Below are 15,986 nucleotides of genomic sequence, written 5' to 3' on the forward strand. Positions count from 1 at the left end.
AAGATTGTGCTGAGGGCACCCAGTGAGCCTTAATCCGCCTCTGCTCCTTTGGAGGGTGGGCTCTGCGGCACGGTGCCCCACTGAGGTCCCTGCCCTCCCCAGGCTCCACCCTAGATCTCCAGGAGTCGTCCGTCTGTGTGTCCCCCCCATGTTGGAAATCTAACGCCCCCATCCCCTGGCAACCCATTTTCCAGCAGCAGCAGCAAGCAAACGCCGGAGGAGGAGGAGGAGGAGGCGCCTGGGAAGCCCAGCCTGCGGAAGCCTGCCCCGGCCTTTGGTCTCCCCGCTGCGTGCGCTCCTTCTTCCTCCTCCTCCTGCCCTTTGCCGCGTTCCCGGGCCTCGCAGCCGGGCCAAGAAGACCATGGTGAGTTGCGCCGCGGGCCGCCTGCAGGAGGGCAGGACATGCGGGAAGCGGGCGGATCTGCAGGGAGAGGGGAGCCTTTTGCGCGCGGGGGCCCGGCGCGAGACGAAAGGGCCTCTGCAAGAAGCTGCTGCGGGCGGCCTCCCTGCGCAAGAAGCGCCCACGGCCACGGCTCGCTGGTGGATGAGGGCGCCTGGATCATGATCCTGCCCTGGAGGGGTAGTGTGGAGGGGGGGGGGCAGCGGCCAGGATGTGGTTTCCGAGCCCCCTCTGGGTCGAGAGCTGCTTGGATGGGGGCCAGCTGGGCCCCCGGGGGGGGAGAGAATGGAGGCGGAATGTTTTTGGAGGCAGGTGCGGGGGCGCGTAGGGAAAAGTTAGACAAGAGGCAGGGAACAGCAGCCTTATCGAGGGACTGGGTTTTTTTTGGGTGGGGGCGTAGGGTTGCCAGGACCCCCACCCTGGACACCGGCAAGGGGGTGAGGGCAATGCTCCCTCTAAGTTGTGGAGTCTGGTGAGCAAAAAGTCTACTTTGTGTGCTCCTGACATCAAAGTTGTGACTGAGTGCTTTGGAGACTGCATACATTAGTTTGCTCTGGAGCCCTCCTTCCTGAGCTAAGACGAAATTCTGTGAGCTGGAGGCTAAAAAACTGAGCTAGCTCACACTAACTCAGCTTAGAGGGAACACGGCTGCCCACCTGAATCACCTTTCTTATATGTCCCTCTCTCACCAGGTGCCTGAGCTGGAGAAAGCCACTGTCCAGATGAAAGATGCCGAACACGTGAAAGAGATTCTTTCAAGGCTGAGGAAAGGGGGAGCCGACCAACTTCAGGTGAAATGTGCATTATTGTGTCTTTATGCATTCCCACCTCAGTCGATTTTTGGTTTGCTTTCTATAAATTGGTTTTAGCAGCACAGAAGGACAGGGTGGAATTAGGTCTTTACCCACAAAGAGAGGGGAATAAAAACTAAACCAACCAAGCAAAAACCTCCAAAGGAAGTTTAGAAAACTAGTTAAGGGCCAGAAGTTAAAAACATCAATAGGTATAGACAAAAGTATATGTAAAAGTGCATAGAAAAACATTGTAGGGGCCCAAACAAAGCCTCATAAAATGTTCAAAGTGACAGCAGCACAACAAAGAACCATATATGACCGGACGCATTTCGGCCCACAAGAGCCTTCTTCAGATGTTAAACATGCAACATAGCCACTGTTACACTTGTAAGGCAGGAAAGAACTGAAATAGGACCAAAAATTGAATGTTCCAATCTGGAAATGAATGATACACACACACACAATAATTGTTTGTGAGGCCACAAATATTGACCTTCCAGCTTAGGCCCTAAAAGTACAAGTAAAATCGCCTTATCAGGGCCAGTGTGACATCAGTATATAACAAACATATTGATGTCACATTGTCCCTGATAAGGCAATTTTACTTGTACTCTTAGGGCTTAAGCTGGAAGGTCCATATTGGTACTGTTACTGTCTCCAATATATGCAGTTGCTTCAAACACAAGGCCAGATATATTTATGTATGTATGTTATGTAAAAAGTAAGCCTTTCTATTCTGGAGTCACTCCATTGGCTGCCCATCAGCTGCAGGGTTCAGTTCAAGGGACTGACTAGCCCTTCAGAGCCAGTTTGGTTAGGAGCACGGACTCTAATCTGGGAGAACCAGGTTTGATTCCCCACTCTTCCACATGCAGCTGCTGATGTGATGTGACCTTGAGTCAGTCTTCTAAGTCTAGGGACTCAGCCGGCCATGACGTTAAAAAGGAAACGAGGTCTGATTTCCCTTTTCCTTCTTCGAATTCAGGGAGGCCGCGAAATTTTAAGTGATTGGCGCGAAGTTGATTTTCAAGCGCCATAATACGGTCTGTCGCCCATTCCTCCCTTTTATAGAAAAACCGGGAGTCTTCTTGGAGTGTTATACTTGCCTCCAGTGCTGTCTCGGCTGTCTGTGAGACTTGCGAAAGCGCTGTTTTCAGTTCCGTCACTTGTTCAGTGATCGGTTTGATTAAGTCTTTCAAGGTGGCAGTGACATTATTTTCCAGCGCTTGGATCGTAGAGAAGAATTCGTTGCGCGAGACTGGCAAGCCTCCGTCTTGGAGATCAGGGTTGTCTGCCGCCATTTTGTCTGCGTTTGAAGGCTGGGAAGCCGCCGGAGATTTTTGAGAAGCGAAAAACGGCGGAATAGGTTGTTGTTTGGAGTTATGTTTAGATGTCTGGAGTCTTAGTGATCTTCCCATGCCTGAGCTGTAGTTAAAGCGGTGGAATTTTCGCTAAAAATGATGGATTTAGGAGGGTCGGGACGGAGCCGAGAGTTCAGGCGTCCATCACAGTCCTCTTCTTCTTCTTCTAAATAAAATCTTAGTGCCACAGGCACTGGAAGTGTGTACTGCAAAGGCTTAGCAGCTTGTCTTTCAGATGTGATCTTGGGGAGGTTTTGATTAATAGCAGGTGACCCTGGCGGGCAGGAGAGCAGAAAACCTAAGAGGGCCTGGCATTAGAGAAATGCAAGGAAGAGCCAGATAGAAGAAGTAGGAAGGGGTTCAACCAAGCTGGAACTCGGGGATACAAGACAGAGAGCACAGCAGCCAGCAATTCTTTTTAAAAAAAATTATTTTGAATTTTTTATTATAAGGGGTACAGAAAGAAAAAAGGTTATAGGGGGGGAAAACACTGAGGAAATATAATTACCAAAAACACAATGTGAGGGCAATTTTACAGATATTGAGGACAATCCTTTTTCAGAATATAAATGTCTATATAAAAAAGCGTATGGTATAACAGCTTAACAAATGTATAACACAATATCTGTGGTGTAATATATGACATATTAACTTCATATTAACATATTAACATAACATTAACATAACATAACATATTAACCTCAGATATTGAGGACAATCCTTTTTCAGAATATAAATGTCTATGTAAAAAGTGTATGGTATAACAACTTAACAAATGTGTAACACAATATCTGTTGTGTAATATATGACATATTAACTTAAGAAGTCTGTATAATGACCTACTCGGTATATTCTACCATTTTCTCTTACTGTATTATCATTTTTATTTTATCGATCTTACCTATTATATAGTATAACATAAATAACCTCATAGAAATTTTTATAAGATTTCATGCAACAGTTTGTTTTAATAAACAAGTACTATGCTTTCATTTCATATTATAACTGTCTTATAGTATTATCATATACTATTATTAAACCTTTCAGATGTATAACTAGAGAGATTGGTTATAATGGTCATAGGAAACTTGCCAGTTGTTTTCGAATTTATCTTTTGGTCTTTGGTTAATGTAGTTTGTCAGTTCTGCCATAACTGTTTTGCAGTTCTTCGTTGGGACCAATGCTCCCTCTAAGCTGTGGAGTCTTGTGAGCAAAAATTCTACTTTATGAGCTACTGGCATTAAAGTTGTGAGTGAGCGATCTGGCTACTGCATAAATTACTTTGCTCTGGAGCCCTCCTTCCTGAGCCGAGATAAAAATGTGTGAGCTGGAGGCTAAAAACTGAGCTAGCTCACACTAACTCAGCTTAGAGGGAACACTGGTTGGGACCCCAGAGTCAGTCTTTATAGAGAGTGGTTCCACATTTCTAGGCAGGACCCACAGGACAACCTCATTAAAAGCTTACAATTCACATGGGACAAAGCTAGGGTTGCCAACCTCTGGGTGGCACCTGGAGATCTCCTGCTGTTACAGTTGATCTCCAGGCTAGAGATCAGCTCCCCTGGAGAAAATGGATGCTTTGGAGGGTGGACTGGATGGCACTGTGCCCTGCTGAGGCCCCTCCCTCCCCAGGCCTGTAGCCACAGTGGGGCATTCCGGGGCCCGGCCCCCTGACTTCCTACCAAGGCCCCCTGACTTCTTTTCGGCCCTGGCCCCCTGGGCCCTCTGGCAAGATGCGGTGGCCACCGTGAACTCCCCCGTGCCGCTGTGGCTGCTCCTTCTCCTTGCCTTCCACCTGTGCCACACCTTTTCCCCCTGCAACGCACCAATCAAGTTAATTAAATTACATTTAATTGAATTAGCCATTGCCCCCTGAGGAATTTAAATGACTTAGAAATTCCTGGCTACGGGCCCGTCCATCCCCAACATCTCCTGGTTTTTCCTAACCCAGAGCTGGCAACCCCAAGGTAAAACTGTTGGTAACAGGTTCCATCTAGAATGCCACCAAGCCTAGGTCCTGCTCTCTACTGTTCCACAGGTTGGTTCTAAGCATTCTATTCAGCCTTAAAAATTATGTGATCCCTCTGGAATGTGGTTTGGTTCCATGATGTTGCAGAACAGTTGGGGGGTGGGTGGGTTATTGTAGTGCAGCAGACTTGATGAAGGGAGATCAGGGTTTGGGTCTAGTTACTGCCTGGGTGGGAGATGGTGTGGGAGCTGCCTGTATGCCATCGAGAGCGCCAGGAGAGAACGCCAGGATATTTGCATGGAATAAACAAAACACATGGGCACCAAACCTCCCAATTAAGTCAGGAAGCTGCCCGATCCCTCTTTCTTTCTTCCAGCTAAATTCTCTCTCTCAAAAAAAATAATAATACTGTTTATGAAACGCTTTTATTGTTATGTATAGAAATTATTGAAGCATACGGAAAACATGAATGAGACAACAATTCAATGATAAACAGAGAACAAGTAGTAAAATGGGTAACTCCTGTGGCACAGATGAGCATAATTCAGTCAGTGGGCAATTATGTGGTAACGTCATATAGAATTTGAACGAATGAAGTATTTAAAATACTTAACATTTGGCCACTTAATAAATAATGCTTAGATCTTTTGTAGATTTGCTGTGCAGTTTTCCTAGTGAATTCAGCGTTTGTGAAGTTAGTTGTGTGAGGTAGACTATCAGGAATTTTGAGCGGAAGAGTAAGTTTGTCCAGGATCAAATGGTCCCACATCTGAAGACATGATTTTTTAATTGTAGGTAATTTTGTTTTCTTCCAAAATGCCTCCAGGTAATTTCTGATTTTGACATGACTCTAACTCGGTTTGGGTTCAACGGACAGCGCTGCCCTACCTCTTACAGTGAGTCTGAATTCCGGCTTCTGCTTCTTTTGCAGGTTCCCAGCTTAACTCCCTTCCCTCCATCTAACACGTTCTCCTCCGTTGGTCTTCATTTCTCTCCTGTTTCCCTCCTGCAAACTAACTGGGTTTCACTTCGGTGACTTCCTCTCCTGTAAACATCTTGTAATTATTACTGTTATTTCAGTGTGTGCTTCTTTCATGACCCCTTACCCGTCACCCTAACATTTGTGTCTCTTCTAGAGACACAGTGTGGAACTGTGGTTAAGAACAGGGGCTAAAACTCACCTGTCCCTACTAGGTCAGTGGAAGGCTTCATGGAGCCTTTGAGATGCTGCATAAAAATGTAAGAGTAGACAGACTGGGTGAGACTGCTGTCTCACGGGCTGGGGTGCCAGTCAAAGGGAGTCCAGAACAGGCCAAGGTCAGAAACCAAGAAGACAGTGCAAAGTCCAAAAAGCCAAGCTGCTGTCAGGAGCCAGAAACACAGAGCCAAGTCCAAAATCACTAACCAGAAACGTAGTCCAAAGCCAAGCCAAACCGGGGTCAGGAGCCAGGAACACAGAGCCAAGTCCAAAGCCAGGGGTCTGAAGGTCTAGGTGCAAGAGCTGAGCTGGAGTGGATGCTAACAGCACAAAGATGACTTGTTGCTTCCACGAAGGGTACTGCCCAGAGTGAGGAGTTAAATGCTGCTACCAATTAGCCAGCTGCCTGATCGGCCAGGCTCCTGTTAGAACTCTGGGCTAGCCGAGCGTCTCCCTTGTAGCCTGGCCTCTCTTCGCCTGGTTGCTAAGTTTTGCCGCAGTCGCTCCCTTAAACGAGTCACACGTGGGGGTGACTCAGGAGGACTTTTAGCTTGCAGTTCTTCCTTCTTATCTGGGAGAGGTGTGAAGACTGCTATTACAGGCACTTGCCAGCGATCCTCCTCTGCTGCTTCAGAGGGGCCAGCTGTGGTTTCTGCAGGCTCTGTCAGCCCATCCTCATCCATGCCCATGACACTGGTGGTCCATCTAGATCTGTGGAATCTCAGGAACCTCTGTTGGAAGCAGCAGCCTGGACTAGATGGACCACCGGTCTGACCCAGCCTGACTAGTTTTACGTCCTTAACACAGCATATCACAGGCTTCTTCTGAACTGGACGATAGCCCTCCCTTTCTGAATGCTCCCCAACTCCTAAGCATTAGAGTCATTCTGTCTGTGATCTCGGAGACCCTGTTCAGCTATCATGGTTCATAGCTAGCCATAGACCTGCCCTCCATAACTTAATCCATCACCCCGTCCCTTAGAATAAATCTAAGCCAGTGCCCCCCACTGCTCTCAAGGCTGTGAGTTCCACAAGTCAACTGTCCGTTGGGAAGTGCTTCCTTTTGCTTGCCTTCAATCTACTGCCGGCCTGTTTCACAGGGTGACCTCTGAGTCCCAGTATCCCAAGAGAGGGAGTGAAGTTTCTCTGTACCTGCTTTCCCTGCCTCCTGCATGATTTCATTGGCCTCTGTCTTGTCAGCCTTCGGGCACCTTCTTTTTCTAAGCGAAAAAGCCCCAGATCCCTTGCCTCCAGTCCTATAAATCGTTTTGGTTGATATTTTCTGCACCTTTCCCAGCTCTTTGGGAGATGCAGCCACCAGGACCGTATGTTGTACTCCCAAGAGTGCAATCACATGCAGAATTAGCCGCGCCATAGGCACGAATGCTGGGCGGATGTTAAGGGTGCAGTCAGACGCAAACATCTGGGAAGCATCCCGCACCCGTCGGCAACCCAGGAATGGGCTTCCCACTGTGTGATCGCGCCAGCGCGTTCTCATGGCGTCGGGATGGTCTGATTGGGCCATCCCAACTCCATGCCGTTGTCCCCCCCCCCCCTTCCGTGTTCCCCCCCCCCCCCCCCGGTTTTGGTATGTGCATCATTGCACACTGCATGGGGAGCACTCGGTGCGGAGATGTGAATCATCGATCCCATGTTGAAGTGCACCGAAAACACGCAGCAAACCCCTCCCCCCGGATTCATCCGTGGTTGCGTCTGATCACGCAGTGGCGGGCTGCCTCCGCAGCTCCCAGGGACTGTGTGCTTACGTAAATGCGGGTCAAATTCCTGCGGAGCAAATAGCTTCGTCCCCCCCCCCCCCCCCCCCGCCCGCATTATCTCGCGCGTGCGAACACAACCCAAATCAGTCTGCACCAGGAACTTGTATAAAGGCATTACTATACTGGCACTTTTAATGGCGCAGAATATGTTATCACAGCACCGTTGTAGGCATTAAGCATTTGGTGTGTGTCAGAAGCCACCTGGTATTGGAAATTGTCATCGGAGGCCCTTCTCTAGGTGTTTCCTGCCTTTGGAAATTACAATGTCTACTGGAGAAAGGCAGTCATACACATTGGGGGGGGGGTCCCTCCGGAGGTCTAGTTTCCATTGATCAACGAACAGAAGTCTGTCCTCCCCCCCCCCCCCAATTTTTTTTTTAATTTGCCCTGAGCTCAGTAGCCGGCGTTATTTTATTGTTTTTATTTATTATGTTTTTCTGTTCTGCTTTGAATGCCAATTGGGCTGAAAGGTGGGAAATGTTTTAAAAATAATAATAAACATAGCTCATGCTTTCAGAGGAGCCACATTTATATTCCAAGAAAAGCTGAAGACTGATCTGTACAAATTAAGCAGGCAGGCAAATCTGCACAGTTTCGCAGAACTTATATGTATCTGAAGAAGTGTGCCTGAATTAAACTTCGTTGGTCTTCAAGGTGCCACCGGACTCAAACTTTGTTCTGCTGCTTCAGACCAACACGGCTGCCCCCACCTGAATTTATTCTGCTTCTGTTATTCCTGGAGAAGGACAAAGACGTGTGTGTGTGTGTGTGTGTGAAATTTCATCCCCTGCCTTCTGAAAACCTGCCATGCTCAGCATACCCCCCCCCCACTCCTCAACCCATGGGGTTTGAGATGCTATTGACATTGCCCAAGACTTCTGAGTTCATCATCTTATCCTTGAAGGCTGGAAACTTGCTTTTTAAACAACAAATGAGTAAGCACAGAACCACACTATGATGGCTGCTGTGCCAAAATACCACGTTTGGGGCTTGCATAGAACCGTACCGTCCCCTTGGAAATTCCTCGTGCTTCCAAAGAAAGTCTAAACTAGAAATTGTCCTCTGGGGGTAGGGGTGTGTGTGGACTTCCAAAACGGACATTCTTATTTGTTTATTTGTTTATTTATTTGCCTCCCCAGATATTATAGATAACAGCCGGGTCATCAGTGAAGAAGGCAAGAAAAAGGTAGGAGTTTCTATCTTTGGTTTTACACGCGCGCACATACGCGCACACACTTGATATACCAAACTGTCAAGTTCCCCTCACCATTGTTGCCAGGAGCCCTGGGAATTGTAGTTTTTGTGAAGGGACTCACCCCATACAGGATATTGCCTTGGGCAAGGTAGATGGGTGCTTTATATGAACCAAAAGGTGAATGCATGAAGTTGCCTTATACTGAATCAGACCCTTGGTCCATCAAGGTCTGCTCAGACTGGCAGCTGCTCTCCCGGGTCTCAGGCAGAGGTCTTTCTCATCACCTGCTGCCTGGTCCTTTTTAACTGGAGATGGTGGGGATTGAACCTGGGACCTTCTGTGTGCCAAGCAGATGCTCTGCCACTGAGCCACAATGGAGGGAAGGTGTTAAAGATGCTTTAAATAAGTAAATACAATTCTCCATGCCCTTACAAAACTACGATCCCAGAGTTCCTTGAAGGCAGGCACGCCAATTTCAAACTAGCTTTAAGGTGTGCTTGCTAGAAATTGGCCAGTGTAGGAAAGGACTGTTGGTTGAAGTGAGCGAGCAAAGTGGAGTATGTGTAATTTTGGTCTTTTGGGAAATAGTAACAACACTGCCGGGCTTAGCATTATAGAGGTACATTGCTGGTTGAATCAAGGTAAAGTTTCTACAGGCAGAACTTTTCCTTCAGCTTTCTGTGAACACCCTGCAAGCACAAGGGCTCTGCAGTTGTGTCCCCATCCCCACAGAATAGCTAGTAGAGGCACTAGTGCAGGGTTCCTGAGAATGGCGCCCTTGGGTGCCACGGTGCCCACCAGCAGCTTTTCTGGTGCCCATAGCATTGCCAGGTCCTACCTGGCTGCCAGCGGGGTGGGGGGTCCCTATCCATGTCCTGGAGTCTTTTGGCATGTGCGCAAAGCGTGCATGCTGCAATGACGTCACCCAGTAGTGACGTCATCGTGCACGCCACGTTGCAGGCAGACACTCTATCATTTGAGAAAAAACTCTGTGGTAACCATAGAGTATTTTCCCTCAAACGCTAGAGCATCCCCCCCCCAACATGCCCTCATTGTGCCAGGCACGTTGGTGCAGATGGGACTCGTTGGGGGCGGGGTTTCCCCACGGCCAGCTTGGTGGTAGCAGATTGGGGCCTTGAAAGTAGGTAAACCCCTGCCCCCGTTGAGGGAATGGCAACCCTAAGTGCCCACCAAAAGTTTTTAGAAAGTGGGCGTGGCCAGGTGGGGCTTTTGCCTAGCATGGGTTCTGATCGGTTGCTGGAAATTTGATGGGTTGTGCAGCTTTTTAAAAATGTCTCTTTGGCAGCAGCTGCCCCCGCAGCACAAAGATCTCCACTGTGTGACTGAAAGTAAGCCGTGGCGGCCATTTTGTGGCTGGCGTCGGCTCCCGTGGCAGCCATTTTGCGGCTGCACCTCCACATTGTGTCAGAATTCCAAAAGTGCCCACAGGGCCAGAAATGTTGGGGACCCTCTTTACTAGTAGGTCATCTTGAGCCGGAAACCCCTAAGGACTGAAACACCCAACTGGGCCAACTCTCTCTGTGAAAGTGTGCAGCCTTTTCTTCTTTTTTAAGCTGGGTTTCCCCCCTTCCTTTTTGTTTGTTCTGGCCGATATTCCAGCTAAAAGATATGCTTCACTATTACTATCCAATTGAAATCGACCCCTACCGGACTGTGGAGGATAAGCTGCCCCACATGATAGAATGGTGAGTATTTATGTTCGAGGAGGTGACTCAGTTTTTTGGGGAGGAGGGGTGTTAATTTTTTCCACTACAGAAACTCCCTGACTACCAGAGGCTGGAGGAGGATTGGAGCACATGAAGTACAGCTTGACCTGGAACTGGTCGGATCTAGAGATGTAAAATTTCCGGAAATTTTGAAGCTCGGAAAAATACCTGGTTTTTTTCCGTTTCCCCCCGGAAAAAAACAGAAATTTTTGGAAAAATTGAAAAAAATGCTACATTAACATTTCTTTTGTCTTTTCTAGATTGAAAGTCATTCTGTTAATTTAGGAACATAAAATATGAGTATGGACATTTTTACTTGACATGAAATTATCACAACTAGCATATTAAAAATATAGTATATCCAAACAATTATTACAAACAGAATACCCTCCCACATGCAAAAACAAAACTGAAACTTTTTTATTTTCTTCTGAAAATCACACCTCCTAAAGGAAGAAATGCATCTTGTTCTTGCATTGGAGAGTTCTGTTTGTAACCTAGGACTTGCTTGTCCTCAGTGCACAGAAATTAGATCAATCTGATACCATATATATATATTTTAGAAATTATTTGGAAAATATTTGAACACTTTGTCTTAAAATATTTTATTCATCATGTTAAAATAAAACGTTCCATAGTCATTTTTTTTTCCTTTTTTCAATTTTTCCAATTTTCCGGGAAAAAACAAAGACTTCAGGAAAAAAATGGGAAAAAACCGTTTCCCCCCCGAATTTTTCCGGGTTTTTTCCGGGCCTTCACATCTCTAGTGAGGTCTCAGTAAGTGTGCCCGCTAAAGGGTCAGCTCTCACGGACTGAGGATTGCTGGGTGCATAGCTGAGATGTCAGCGAAATTGTTCCCAAACTCTGTGGGCACTAGCTCGCGGTATGAAAAGCTGCTGGCACGCAAGGAGAAGCTCATGTAAGTCCAAAGGACCACCCTGAGAGCCCCCTAGCTGTCTGTTGCATCTCTGGCTGAATAACTGCTCTGGCCTTGTCTTCTTCCAGCCGGCCTCCACTGTGGGTTAGTCATTTGGGGTGTATTTCTGTATTGGGTGAGATTGGACTGTTCAGTCATTTCCGATACAGAGATTCAGCTGAATTATCTGTCTTCAGAGGAGGATGCCTAGAACAAGAACTCGTTTGGAAGCACATGGGTGAGCTTCCCCGAAAGGGGCTGATTTAAAAGTATGTTCTTTCAGGTTTAAGAGGTGAAGTGTGAGTCAGGGCAGAATTATATTTCTAGAAGCCCTGACTAGGGTGGGAGGAAACGGCGGAAGTTACGAGAGGCAGAGGCCTGCGAGGTGGAACATGGATGTGTACAAAAGATCCTGGAAATATTTATTGGCTCGGGACAACAGTTTTTTAATGTCTGGGGGCCCAAGTGTTGGTGCACTTAGGCTGCGGTCACACACACTAAATGAATCCACTTTCCAACTGGATCTTGCCAGTTCACACAGTAAAGTCCACTTGGGAAGTGCACTGAAAGCAGATCGAACGTTAGTGTGCTGGAATCAAACTGAGGCGATCCATGTTCAACTGTAAAGCTAACTGACCTTAGGCCTGGCAGTCTCTCAGCCTCATCTCTCTCACAAAGGTTGTGTGAATAAAAAAGACTGGGGGGGGGGGGATGGTGTGATAAGAATATGATAGATAGACTGGAAATTCCCCCACCTCATCCAGAGCCAGCTTCTGTCAAGCTGGACCTAGCACAGGGTGAAGCACAGGGAAAACCAAAAACGGTCTCCTTGAAGTGTGCAGGTCTGCCTTGAAACTTTGTGTGCGGTCAGAGCCTGATGGGACCTGGTCTGGGCTGTTATTGCTAAGAGTCTTCCTGTGTTCCCTCATTTGGTTTAGAGCGGAGTGGTGGCACTCTTGCGGGCCTCAGGTATTAGGACCTTGGCTCCTGAAATGGGACTCCTGGGCTGTGGTACGGAAAAGCCTTGCCAGGCCAAACTGCACTACAGGAAGCGTGCCAGGCCTAATAGGCAGAGCTTATTAACCCAGGGATTTTTGACACTGTGCTTCTGGACCAGGTGAAATTGGGGACTGGGCCAGAACTAGTCAAACTCTGGTGTTAAGATGCACATCTTCCCTTTATCTCACGGTAGTGTGCGGGATTGTGACCCTGTTGAGATTTACCCAAAGCAGGTGGGTAAATGCAATAAAATCATAAAAACAAGCCAGGGGCATAGAAACCAGATAAGACGACATTCAGCAGGCTAAAATGATAGCCAGCCTATGGCAACCTCTTACCCTTTCCTTCAGAAAAACACCTTGGTAAAATTGTCTACTCTGCCTTTCTTCTGTCTCCTGGAAAAAAAATCAGATTAATACACATAACTATCGTGATGCTATTTTTTTAACGAATGTATTACTGTGGGGTTTGTAGTAACGGATGCTTCTGTGAATGAGCACAAAGTAAAACAATTTTTATTAAAAAAAACACTTGTGGGCGACGGGGATTTCTTCCAGGTGGACAAAGGCTCACAGTCTCCTGTCCCAGCAGAAGATTCTGAAGAGTGACATTGCCCAGATAGTGAAGGAGTCGGATGTTATGCTCAGGTATAACGTGGAGGGGGGCAGCTTTTTGTGAGGTTATTCTTCCTTTACACAGACCCTTCCCAAATACCTATGCCTAAAATAAATAACAGTCCCGGTCACATGTACCGGAAAATGCGGGGGGGAAGCATGGCTATTTGTACTGCGATCATTTGACCTGCCACAACGGTGGGTGAAGCAGGTGTTTTTCCTTGCAGCCTGCTTCCTGTGAGCGCGGCGGTGCGATCACACCGGCAACTCCGTCTTCCGCCCGTCGCAACCTCTTTGATAGTGGATTTTCTTTGGTGTTTTTTTACTCCGCTTCTTCGGCTGACTGCTACGGGTTGCTGATGGGTGCCGGATGCTTGCCAGATGTGTCGGTGTGATCGCACCCGTAAAATCCGTGAGTATTGTGGGGCAAATTCTGTGTGTGATCGGGGCCAACCAGTCCTATGTATGGAAGTTTGCTGATTTTATGCATAGAAATGCTTTGTGGGGCCAGGGGAGTGGGGTGGGGGAAGGAGGGGTAAGAGGAAATCAGGGTTGGAAAGCATAAGGCAGGAGGGCCCAGCCTTCTTAAGTCTGCGGGCACATTTGGGATTCTGACACGGCATGGTGGGCGCAGCAGCAAAATGGCTGCCGCAGGAGGCAGATTCAGCCACAAAATGGCTGCCGCAGCTTAACTTCAGTCACCCAGTGCAGACCCTTGTGCCGTGGTGGCAGCTGCCGCCAAAGCGACGTTTTAAAAAATCTGCACGGCCGATCCAATCTTCAAGAGTCGATCAGAAGCCGTGCTGGGCTTTTAGTCCTTATAAGTTGAGGAAGAGACTGGACAAGAAGAAGTGTAGGCTGAAGGACTCTGAATTGTGCCTTTGGAAAATTTTGAATTGAGATGCTTTGGGGTATTTCCTGATATCAGTTAAATTTAAGATGTGGGGAAAGTTAACAGACTATGTGACTCAGTTTGTAATGAGATTAATATGATTAAGACTAGATGTGTATTTAAGCTGATTAGAAGATCTCCTCTCTTGGGTTTTTAGTCAGTAGTGGGTATCTTTTCTTTATCCCCTTAAATGTAGTCCCCTTCCTTATTTCTGTTATAGTATGTAGTTTTAATAAAAATGCAATTAAAAAATCCCCTTCGGGGAGAGAAAAAAAGAAGAAGCCGTGCTGGGTAAAATCCCTACCTGGCCCCATTCCCTTTCTAAAAATGTTTGGCGAGTACCAGAAAAGGTGTTGGCGGGTGCCATGGTGCCCACGAGCACCATGTTGGGGACCCCGGCCATAGGGCCTTAACAGGTAGCCCAGGCTTGAAATGTTGTTGACCATCGCAAAACAAAAAGGTCAGTTCTCATGGTAATTATATAGCCTGTGAGGTAAAAGAAGAAGAAGAAGAGATTGGATTTATACCCCCCCCCCTTCACTACCCGAAGGAGTCTCAGAGCGGCTTACAAACTCCTTTCCCTTCCCCTCCCCACCACAGACGCCCTGTGAGGTAAAAGAAGAAGAAGAGATTGGATTTATATTCTGCCCTTCACTACCCAAAGGTGTCTCAGAGGTGCTTACAATCTCCTATCCCTTCCCCTCCCCACCACAGACACCCTGTGAGGTAGGTGGGGCTGAGAGAGCTCTTGACAGAAACTGCTCCTTTTTCAAGAACAGCTCTTATCAGAACTACGGCTTGCCCAAGGTCATCCAGCCAGGTGCAAGTGGAGGAGTGGGGAATCAAACCCGGTTCTCCCAGATTAGAGTCCGCGCACTTAACCACCACACCAAACTATAGGATTACTCCTGAGGAAGATTAGGACGAAATGAGTTTATATCCGGATGCTCATTGAGAATGATGGACCTGTAATATTGCCAAGTTTTACAATATAACATGATTCTTACTTAACATGTGTTGTCATCTATATCACAGTGTTTGCTTTTTTGTTGCACCACCTAAAGGCCGGCAACCCTCTCTCTCAACCCATTGCCTCTGGCCTTCTTGGTTGTTTCACATAAAGTGAGAATGGTGGTCTTATTGGACGGCTGGCCCTTTGGGGCCCCAGGAAATGCTTGACCTCGCCACCCCCTAGAGTCAGCCCTTGTGCATTCCAGCCAAGTACTTCATTCCTTCTTTTTCCTGCCTCCAGAGATGGCGTCAATCTTTTCTTCGACCAGCTGTACCAGAGCCGGGTTCCCTTGTTCATCTTCTCTGCCGGCGTGGGCGACGTGCTAGAAGAGATCATCCGCCAGGCCGGCGTGTTCCACCCCAATGTCCACGTGGTCTCCAACTATATGGACTTTGATGAGCATGTGAGTCGAGCCTGGATCTTTGCCAGTCCTCCCTGGCAGCTCCCAGCGGGGGGCACTCTAAGACAGATGGGGGGAATTTCTGAACCCCTCTTGTCCATGCTCACTCACTGGGCATTCAGGTGAAATGGGTAGAACATTGCTGGAATAGGCAGTTCTCCCGATCAGGGATGGTTTGTTCTTCTTGTTGTTACTGCGGTCAAGATGGGTAGCTGTGTTAGTCTGTCTGTCTGTCTGTCTGTCTGTCTGTCTGTCTGTCTGTCTGTCTGTCTGTCTGTCTGTCTGTCTGTCTGTCTGTCTGTCTGTCTGTCTGTCTGTCTGTCTGTCTGTCTGTCTGTCTGTCTGTCTGTCTGTCTGTCTGTCTGTCTGTGGCAGTAGAAAAGAGCAAGAGTCCAGGAGCGCCTGAAAGACTTAACAAAAAAGAGCAAGAGTCCAGGAGCGCCTGAAAGACTTAACAACATTTGTGGCAGGGGATTATTATTTATTAAGCTTCTATACCGCCCTCCAGGGGTCATTTCGTGGAAAAAGAGGTGCAGGAGCTCATTAGCATAACGTATTTGCATATGCCACACCCCCTGGCATCACCGGAAGTGTGTCAGAAGGCAACACCCACCGTTCAGGCTCCACTGGACTGTTTTGGATTGCTAGCTGTGGAGGGGGGGGAACATGCAGATCCTGTACCGGAATAAAACTTGGTCTTAAAGGTGCCACTGGACTGTTTTGGACCGGGGG

At 47.6% G+C, this 15,986-nt stretch overlaps 1 protein-coding gene across 1 annotated transcript in view; it reads left to right on the top strand.

The window, feature by feature from the left end:
• The first annotated feature begins 289 nt into the window (after positions 1-289).
• Positions 290-15,986, top strand: part of NT5C3B (5'-nucleotidase, cytosolic IIIB) — a 25,966-nt gene continuing 10,269 nt past the window's right edge. The window contains exons 1-7 of the mRNA XM_015425162.1: positions 290-364; positions 1,093-1,191; positions 5,351-5,420; positions 8,639-8,685; positions 10,315-10,400; positions 12,894-12,983; positions 15,095-15,257. Of these exons, the coding sequence (XP_015280648.1) occupies positions 362-364; positions 1,093-1,191; positions 5,351-5,420; positions 8,639-8,685; positions 10,315-10,400; positions 12,894-12,983; positions 15,095-15,257 (558 nt within the window). The 5' untranslated portion in view covers positions 290-361. The remainder of the gene's footprint in view (positions 365-1,092; positions 1,192-5,350; positions 5,421-8,638; positions 8,686-10,314; positions 10,401-12,893; positions 12,984-15,094; positions 15,258-15,986) is intronic.

Source organism: Gekko japonicus, unplaced genomic scaffold (genome assembly GCF_001447785.1).
Source record: "Gekko japonicus isolate JY-2015 unplaced genomic scaffold, Gekko_japonicus_V1.1 scaffold4201, whole genome shotgun sequence".
NCBI classification, from domain to species: Eukaryota; Metazoa; Chordata; class Lepidosauria; order Squamata; family Gekkonidae; genus Gekko; species Gekko japonicus.